The 9,928-nt window shown below is 37.5% G+C and overlaps 2 protein-coding genes across 3 annotated transcripts; one reads left to right on the forward strand and one right to left on the reverse strand.

Annotated features, from left to right (window-relative positions):
* Positions 1-224: 224 nt before the first annotated feature.
* On the reverse strand, positions 225-6,771 carry LOC137978391 (COP9 signalosome complex subunit 2). Of its 2 annotated transcripts, none has more exons than XM_068825279.1 (4): positions 6,656-6,771; positions 6,421-6,460; positions 5,199-5,237; positions 225-2,140 (listed from the first exon to the last, which is right to left on the reverse strand). In XM_068825279.1, exon 4 carries the CDS (start codon positions 2,126-2,128, stop codon positions 797-799), a length of 1,332 nt encoding a protein of 443 aa, XP_068681380.1. In that variant the 5' UTR covers positions 2,129-2,140; positions 5,199-5,237; positions 6,421-6,460; positions 6,656-6,771; the 3' UTR covers positions 225-796. The 2 variants fall into 2 exon arrangements, with proteins under 2 accessions (XP_068681380.1, XP_068681381.1); XM_068825280.1 differs by having other exon boundaries at positions 6,652-6,737.
* Positions 6,754-9,911, forward strand: LOC137978390 (F-box/LRR-repeat protein 20-like). Its single transcript, XM_068825278.1, has one exon. It carries the CDS (start codon positions 6,886-6,888, stop codon positions 8,254-8,256), a length of 1,371 nt encoding a protein of 456 aa, XP_068681379.1. The 5' UTR covers positions 6,754-6,885; the 3' UTR covers positions 8,257-9,911.
* The last annotated feature ends 17 nt before the right edge of the window (positions 9,912-9,928 follow it).

Here is a 9,928-nt window from a genome sequence, read left to right on the forward strand (position 1 = left end):
ATATTGTATTTCGTATGATCTCTGTGAGTTGTCAGGAATGTGTGAACTAGACTACTCATTTAGATTTTTACCCAGTTTTCATCGAAAACAGTAAATTTAGCATGACAGTGCGGCGAATTAGCAAACTTTACACCTCATATTAAAACCTTTTTAATTCGCAGTTGTTCAAGCGCAGATTTTTCCCGCTGTTTCTACGCGCTCTCACACGCCTTAAACGTGACTCCTTTCAACAATTCACATAATGCAGTATCTTGCATTATTCATTTAATGAACAGATAAAAACAAAGCGTAATCTAACATGTTTGATTACCGGTATTACTGATTACCAAATTATGAATGTCAAAAATTCAAACTCAACTCGGCATTGTAATTTACAGGAAGTATTTATATTTGAGAAGTCTAAATACCGTGATTGGTCCATAGCAAAAGAACATTTTGTGTAACATTCTTCAGTGTCGACAGTTTCCCTAAGTTTCACAGTAAAATTACTGCTTCACATGCAATAATTAACTTGATTTGATTTCTCATTTCCAAGCTCTTGATACTACTCTTGCAATGTTTTGTTAATAAATTCATTGAGCAAAGGCATACATACATTGTACAGGCATTACATGCAAACGTTTGGTGTTGACACAAACATCACAATCACTCAAAACATCAAACTTTCCAGGAACAAAATATGTCCAATGGTTTCTCGTTTTTTCTACTTTTTTATTGCTGTATTTGAAACTGGTATTACGAATAACTGCTTTTCGGCACATTTTGCATCCTCTGTACAAACTACTGCTGTTAGAGTCTACGCAATCTTGTTCACAACTGCAGTATGAAGAGTGTTCAACTGAGTGGTCCACCTATCTAAGCCTGTAAATCTGTCAACACTCTGTGTTGTTCTGTTGAGTTCCAAAAGCTGGTTGACTTGATCAATGCGGCCATGAATAGTATTGTCAAGAATGCAGGATACAAGAAGACTTTCCACCTCTTCTGTATCAATATTCAGCTCCTTTGATATAAATGGAATGTGAATCCTGGTGTATGGCTTGATCAACTTTATAAGGACCTGCGTTCGAATGTTCCGTAACAAATCCTCAATGTGCTCCCGTATGAATGGATCATCCATAATATTCTTCCGATTGGTTTTCAGAATCTTTTCAAATTCATTTATGTCATCATTCTGATAAGCACTGACAAGATTTGTCATAGCCAGGATCTCCGGATCATTTTTGTAAGGTTTTGCTTCTTGAGAATCAAATGGATTAATCCCAGACTTCATGAGCATGTTAGCCAACACAAGATACTTTAAGCAAGTTGTCCGTCTACTACTGCCAGATTCGTCGTAATTTTTAAAAGCTTCAAAGAAATCAGTGTGTGCCTTTTCATAATCCCCTTCTCGCAAGTGCATCTTTCCACCGCATTCCCTGATGACCCCCATGATCAATGGATGCGGGATGGCAGACTTTATGTGAAGGGACTGTTCATACAAAGCTTTCAGCTTCTTATTGTTTTTCTGAGCTGTGTACATCTGTATCTCTAAAGCATATATTTCAAGGAGTTGAGTACCTTTCTTCAAGTCATCTTCTCCCTCATCAGTCTGACACGACTGGTGCAGCTGTTTCAGGATCTTTGCTAGTTTGGTGAACTCTGCTCTGTCAAAGTACAGTTTCCCAAGCTTAGTGTTGGTCTTGAACCACAGTCTATCATTCTTAGCATCTTTCAGTGCCTCTAGAGTTGTTTCGTAAAAATTCTGCAGCAGTTCCATCTGTTTTGAGGTAGAGATGTAATCCAGAATAGAATTGATCGACTTCTCAGAGTGGTTTCGTGTGACGGCACTCTTGATGTAAGTCAATAACTGCTGGTATCTGGTCATCATCTCCTCATAATTTCCAAGTTTGAAGTTTATCTTGATCATTTGTTTAAGAGCTTTAAAGCCCCATTCTCCCTTTTCTGTCTCAAGGTCCAATACTTTCTGGAAGCTCTGCAAGGAAGAGTTAGGGTCATCTTCCTTTAGGGCTTTGGAGTTGTAGTATTGGTTTTCTAAGTCAACATCAGGTTCGGAGGCACTGTCTTCTGAGTACTCCAAGTCATACTCTTCTTCATCGTCACACATGAAGTCATCATCCATGTCAGACATTGTGGTTTACAACTGAAAGAAAAACATTTTGGTTTCCATAAAAGTGAAGGATAGAAATATTATTATGCAACACAGTAAATGAATAATAATTGCAAAAATGCATCAAGTGATTTTTTTTGGACATGTATGACAAAAATGGTTCCTAGGTGAGAATGTTGTGAAAGTTTCTGTTTCTGTACTCCATTGTGGAGTACAAATTTCAGGGACACTACCAGTAACCACTGCAAAAACATTCCGTTGCCTCTTGGTATTTGCAGTAGACCCGGTTTACCAGAGTTAAAAACAGGGTATGAGTTGCCAGTTGTTGTCAGGGGTTTCATTTTCTATTTTCGAGAGACAGTACTTCAGGAGTTTGTTAGCTAAATTGTGGCACAGTGGCAGATTATTATATTTAATAGAGAGTTTTAGGGTTTCTTCTACATTCATCCCACAATTTCCCCTGACTGGAAGCTCATGGCTGGGTTGTCAGGATTTATCGGCCACAGTAGCAGTAACCTTGCATGAGCCTTAATACTAGTCTGCGATTTTAGTGCTCTACTAGCTTAGTGGTGTAAATGCACCTGAGCTCAAAAACACAATGTCAGTGCAGGCTTGTCACAACCTTTGCTGTCTATGAAAGTTTGTAGCTGTGTTTGAACTCAGCTGCCTCCAGGGTGAGTGGCCATCAAACTCAGGTTTAAAAGTGCAGTGGTCTATAGATGCACTAAGCAGTCTTCTAGTATCCACAATAATTTTGGGACTTGTTTTGTGTTGCATGGTCCAAATTAAGTTTTTGAGTGGGTGCTAAAATTTTATTTTAATTGCCTGGTGATAAAATCTCGTTTCCAGAAACACCTTGTAAAATTAGGAACATTGAAAGTTCTCACAAAGTCAGTCAATGTTACAAATCACCAATATTTTAGTTAAAGGCCCACCTTCAACCGACAGGCATTGCATGCCTCGGAACAATAAAATTGTCATATATGAAAATTCCACCCGAATCCGAGATTCATCCAATTAGATCACTGCGATAAGAAATACGAATTTCCATAACAAAAACAAACGGTCGAAAAGCCTGTCGGATGAAGGTGAGCCTTTAAAGGCTCCTACTGACTCCCTCCACTATTCAAGGAAATTACGCCAGTTTTCAAAGATAAATGGATGTGGCACTGTCTACAAGAAAGAATGTGCATTTTTAAAGAGCCCACAATAACATCAGTCAGAGAAAACTACTCTTTACTAACAGGACGACTGAAAAAACAACAATTTGACTTACAACTGATCAAGCATTAACATAGAAAAGGCTGCCGTGGCTGTCATTTTACATAAAAATTTTCCTTCAGCATCATACGAAGCAGATTTCCCAAGAGGATAGAATGTTGGCTAGGTAAAACATTTATAAACATGTCGAGCTTTAAAGAGAAAACCAGTAATCCTTACCCAGTTTTTCAAAACAGACTGGACTTAGTCTCACTTGCCAATGCCTGCTGGTCACAAGCTTCGAAATTCTGGTTCAATTCCCCTTAATTTTTAGGCATGCTGGCAACCACCTGGTCGCAATTTCGAACTAACTCAAGGTTCTCAGCTTCCTCATCTCAACTTACGCCATGGATCTGTTATACCTCATCCCAAGAAAGAAAGACACTGTTTTCTTGAAACTTAATCAGGAATGGGATGGTGGCTCAATCGTCAATACAACCAATGCAATGCAAGATAACCTGCACATTTGAATCACTAGGTAATATTCTTTTTCATTGCCACTCATTTTTTTGAGCACCTTGATCCTTGACATCCAGCAAGCCTCTTCAATGCTTTAATCGCAAGAATATTCACAATATATATATATTTTTTCTTTTTACCATTGTTGTTCAAATTATGGTAAGAGTGTAAGTGTAGTAGTGTTATCATGTAATTGTTATTTACTGAGTTGTAATTAGTAGTCTATTTTGTTTTTAATATTGTAATTAATAGTGTGATTTGTATTTTAGTAATTCATAATCGTTGTATGTGTTTAAGTGTAACAAAATAATAAAAAGTTTTAAATTACAAAAAAAAAAGAATATTCACAAAACCGCCTGCTAAGCAGGCTAAATCATTCTGGACCACATGCAAAACTTCAGCTAATCTGAGCAAAACTGAATTTTGTCACTGGCTACCGTAAAGACTCGTGTATAAGCAGCACCCCCAACTTTCAAGCATGATTTTGGAAAAAATAAGAACTCCAAAAAAGCACTCTTGTAAAAAAAGATGGTCGTTTGTTCGCACGAAATCTAATGTTGTGTATTTGCAGCGACATTAATAAGTTAATCAACTTGGAAAATACCTTTAAAAGCTTCTTTTTGCTCAATTTCTCTATTCCCTGTGACTGACAACAGTTGTCAAGTGAAGTTGTGATCTTCGGACAGAGTTGAAATGAAAACGATAGAATTTGCAAAAAAAAAAAAAGTGCAGGAGAACGATGCAAAACATTTGCTTGGTAACCAAGCAGTCACTTACTGAGGGAAGTCTGGACATGGAAACGTTCACTTTCGCATCAGTTGAAATCATTGTAAGGAGCTGTGCAGAGGAATGGAGATTCCATGCCAGATGAAGTTAAACTACTCAAACAAAGTGCAAATAAATGCTTGAAAGAACTACTTACGAGCAAGATTAGGGTTTAGAACCCGAAGATGCGAACAAACGGCTCCTTGGGAGCCACCACTTCTAACCACCGAAAGCAGTGATCAACAACAGGTTTCAATGTCTAACCTTTAGTTACTGATGGTTTTCAGTTCAATTTGTGACCCCTACAAGCTAGTTTACGCCAAAAGCAATGGTCTCGTGTATAAGTCGCACCCACGATTTTTGGCCCAAAACTTAAGCAAAAAGGTGCGGCTTATACATGAGTCTTTACGGTATTCATACACCAGCCTTAAATTAAAGTATTCCAAGTGGCTTCACAGAGGAGGTAATTTTTATCAGTCTGTCCTCAAAAGGACAAAAGTTTGGGTTACCTAAATTTAGAAATGGCAAACCATAGCAGTACTTTAATACAACAAAATATGGAAGAAAACAATTTCAAGTATAAATAAGGCATGTAAAGTACACTTACTGAAGGTCACTTCTTTGGAAAAATGTGAAGCTTTTTAACCTGAAATCAACGTATGTGTTTCAATAGGTTGCTGAATGTTGTCGACATAAACACTCAGAGTAAATACTCTCAAGTCAGATCATGCACTTCAACATCTGGTTTCTGTCCCGAAAGATGGTTGAATTAATTTATGCACCTCATCATTCAAGACAAATAAAACAAGTTACTTTTGTTGACATTGAAGGGAAAGAGAAGTAAAATAAACTAAGTGTCTAAATGCATCAGCAACCAGTTAAGGTTTTTGGCATGACAACTGGCACTCATTTTGAAAAAGCTGATGACCATTACTTGAGTCTATGTGTTTATTTTAAAATGGTTAGCATTGATTGAGAATTATTCAGCACCTATATAATTCAAAGAAAACATAGTTTTGGATGGATCTTGATGCTTTTAAACCCTTTTATCTCTGAAGCAGCCCTAATTGACAAGTAAAGTCATCTGGCTTTAGACAGAGTAAAATCTTTAAGTGCCACTCTTTGAGGGAAGGTTAAAAGGGGACACGCTGTTGAAGAGAACATAGTTCTCATGGGGACCTAGATCTTGTTGAACAGTTTACCTCTGAAGATGGCCTGATTGATGAGCAAAATTGTTTCATGTTAAGTCCCACAGTTCCTCAGCCAAAAGTGAGGCTTGTAGATTTTATATAGGTTTTACTCTGGCTCATGCAGGACGACTTTACTTCCCGCCTGAAGGTGCTTTAGGTTTGAATGGGTTTAAAAGGGGACGTAGTTTTTGGGTGGACCTTGATGTTGTTAAGTATCTTTGAAATTTAAAAGCATCCATTATCTTGTGTTGTTAGGATAGTGAAAAGATTGTAGTTTTTTGTGACACAAGAGAACCAGTTTCGAGTCAAGGTTTTTCATTAGAGAGAATACCAGACTGCCTGTCATTTAGGAATTTCAAAACCTTGACTAGCTGCCAGTCAAATAGGCACAGCAAAGGATCAAATGGAGAGATGAACAGTACAAACATCAGATTTAAGATTGAAGTGGAATTGGTATCATCAAAAAATAGTTAAGTTTTAACAAATTAAGAAATTGATGGTGAATGAAAAATTATGAAATGAATACACTGTAGGAAGAGACCGCAAAGGACAGTGGGAAATGAGCGTTGTGCTAAACCCTGGTCGCCATTTTAACGCAAAATACACAAATTCGTAGAAATTGACTTTGCACGAACTCACCGAGAGTTAAACAGAAGAGGAAGCCATCACACCTGAAATTCTAAAAAGAACACTCCTTATAAGTCGTGATAAGACAACTTCTTCCCTCACAAAAACTTCTCAAATGTTTAAAGTCTCAGATAACGGCACTTCAACACGTAACAATTCTGTCCCGAAAGATGGTTGATAAATGCGTTTCATCACATTCAAACCATACACAGTGCAAACTAGGGCTTCAAAATAACGACTTACGTACAATTCAAAGATCAATTTGTTTGACAGACGAAAAAATTGTGACTGTGAGCATTTTCCTGCTCGGCAAACCTCCTTCCAACGGATCGATCCATGAGGAGATGACGAGAGGAGGAGTGGGAGCGAACGTGAAGACGAGGTACCGCGTAAGAGAGGCCAAGAACAATGCGCGGGAAAATCAATGAATAAAAACCGAAACAAAAAAATCAGTCACACAACAAAGAGATCGAGATCATGGCTACTTTCGCCTCGCTACCTGACTCCGTTATCATTCAAATTTTTTCTTATTTGGACTATCCTCTAATCGTTCGAAGTACGAGAGTTTGCACAAGGTGGCATCGTCTCTGTTACGATCCAAGTTTGTGGAAAAATGTTTACATCCGAGAGAAACATGCTTCAAGGATAAAAGGTGACACGATCAAAAGACTCATCCCTCAGAAGAGTAATATGATTTCAAGCGTTACTTTGACGAATTGTACCGGTGTTAAAAATGATACGCTGGTGCATGTTTCGTACAACTGTCCCAAGCTGAAAAAGATTGTTCTGACTGGCTGTAATTTCATCACGGACGATGGTATTTTTGCCTTGGCGCGCAATTGTAACGTTCTCGAGACGGTGTGGATTCCTTCCAAGAACATTTCAGAGACTGCTGTTATAAACTTGGTGAAAAACAACCCTAAAGTAAGAGAGTTGTACGCTTATTCTATTGCTGTCACACAAAATACTATAAACGCCATTTCAACTGGATGCCCCGAGCTTGAAACATTAATTGTTTACGAGGCATCGCTTGAGAAGAATCAACGGAGTTGTGATGATGTGTTGACAAACAATATGGTTCATGTTTTAGCGACTGGATGCCGCAAACTAACAAATTTGACTTTAAGGTACAACCAAGTTTTGGTGACAAACAGAGGTCTTGAATCTCTGGCAGTAAATTGCCTAAATCTGGAATCCTTTGTCCTGGATTATTGCGATTCAAATAGGGGTTTAACAGACGGTGGGGTGTGTACGATCGCTCAACTATGCCAAAATTTAAAATGCTTGAGCATCTCAAACGGGGTCATCACAGACGTGTCTTTGATTGTAATCGCGACCCACTTGCCTTACCTTGAGGATTTGTCTCTAGAATTTAGCGAGGTTTCAGATATTGGAATCAGTGCTGTCATGAGCCAATGTGAAAAGATTTCAAGCCTTATTGTTCACAATTCGACAAGATATGGAGCGAGCCGAATCACTGATAACACAGCACTGGTTTTGGCCAAGTTTGCTAATGATGACTTTCGATCTCTAGGTCTGGGATTTGCTGATATTACAGACGAGGGACTAAGAACAATTTGCTATAACGTGGATCTATCATTTTTGTCCATAAATGGATGCCACAAAGTCACGTACGAGGGACTAAAATCGTGTTTTGATTTTCTTGGTTGCTTATGGAGTCTCGATATTTCTTTCACCGACATTGTTTTCGAGGGAGAACAGCTGCTGGAAATCGGCGACTCCCTCCCTTTTTTAACTTCTCTTGACATTACTGACTGCTCTTGCATTTCGAGACAAAGCATAAAGGCCTTCAAAGAAAGATTTCCGGACTGCAAAGTCAATATGTAGAAAACGAAAAAAAGAACTTTTTCCGTTTCAATCAAATTGTCAGTTTCGAAACGAGTTACGACATGAATAATAAATGAATAAGCGATATGAAAAACGAAAGAATTTTCTTCTGTAATTGGTGTTGGACAAGCTCCGAAGTGACTTTTTTCGAAGCTAATTTTTGTAACTTTAAAATACCATTTTTGTGTTATTTCCATGTAACGTTTGAACTCTCAAAAAAATCAAAGGTAAAATGTTTTGTTGGAGGGTGGCCACGCCTTTTGATCTTGAGAAGTTGAGTTCACAAAATGAATAGAAATGTTTCATTAATTTTTAAACATGAGAATGTTTTCCAGAAGCATCTTTAATTTTCAAAGAGAAAATTTGTTAGTGTTTTTGTAAGAGGAAGAGCCATATCTCGCAGAGTACATTTGTCTACAGTTTGGGAATTTGTTGATTTCTATGGCTGGGTTTGTCAATAAACCTCTTAAAACAGGCCATTTTGAACAATCTTTCTTTTCTGTCATTAGATGTTTTGCCACCAGCAATCTTTTCATCAGATATGCAAATACATGTTTTATTATGCAGATAATGTTGATGGTTGACAATGAGTTTTTGTCAAAAAAACAGGTAAACTTTGATGTATGTTTACATAGCTGCTGCTAGTAATCAGGAACAAACTTTAGAAGCATGTTCCTTTATATCTTGAACAGTAGACTTTCCTTACCTGTTTTACAAGGAACTCAACCGGTCCTTAGCCAAACATCACTGAAGACTGTCAATAAAATTCATTATTATGTGGTGTTTGATACACAACTGCATTGCTCCCTACTTTTATGAATAACATACTAATTTTATGTAAAGAAATAATATCTATCTTAATGGGAAAAAGGTCAGGTCAACAGATGTAAACATTATTGTTTTTGCAAGGTGAAGTAAACCATTATTATTGTAGTGTCAGAAGGACATGGATCAAAATACCTCACAAGGCACACCATGATGCTTAAATATTAAAGGAGCTTTGAGTATATTTCATGCATAAAGTGATTGATTATTTTCTTCCAACTGAACATTCTTTGAAAAAAAAGTTAAAATGTACACCCCAGGAAAGAACTAAATTATCTCAGTGCCAATATTAATGCTAGTGTGTTCTTAGAAAGATAAAAATGGTTTTCTATTCAAAAGGATATACCACCTGTTGACTTCCTTTTTAAAACCTTTTTGCATGTTGAAGATAGCATGAACAGGTGGAATTATTGTTTCAAACACCAAAGAAAAAAATGAAACCAGGTCATGCAAAGGAAAGTTAAGACAGTTTTAATTAATAGAAGCCAAAAAATTCTGTCACCTTAACCGGACTCCGATGGACCATTAGAGATAACCAGGGAAGGGGAGTGCTAATTCCCCCAAAAATATTCCCTTAAAAAATCCTGCAGACAATAGACCGTTTACGATATATTAAAATAAAGTCCAAACCAAAAGGAATCATCTCGAGGCTCTGGGGAATGAATATAAAGATCTGTATGAGTTTATTCCCCAGGACCTCAAGATGATGCCTTTTGTTTAGGACTGAGTTTTAATATATCGAAATTGGGCTATTTGGGCTGCACAGACAATTTTTACTCCCTACACCTCCGGTTTTTTCTGGTGGGCCGTTCCTACCCCTTTGAAACCTTGAGCAGGTGTATAAAAT

Source organism: Montipora foliosa, chromosome 12 (assembly GCF_036669935.1).
Source record: "Montipora foliosa isolate CH-2021 chromosome 12, ASM3666993v2, whole genome shotgun sequence".
NCBI classification, from domain to species: Eukaryota; Metazoa; Cnidaria; class Anthozoa; order Scleractinia; family Acroporidae; genus Montipora; species Montipora foliosa.

What these genes read in the sequence shown, in the direction of transcription:
- LOC137978390 (XM_068825278.1), top strand. Translation starts at nt 6,886, where the DNA reads ATGGCTACTTTCGCCTCGCTACCTGACTCCGTTATCATTCAAATTTTT.
- LOC137978391 (XM_068825279.1), bottom strand. Translation starts at nt 2,128, where the DNA reads ATGTCTGACATGGATGATGACTTCATGTGTGACGATGAAGAAGAGTAT.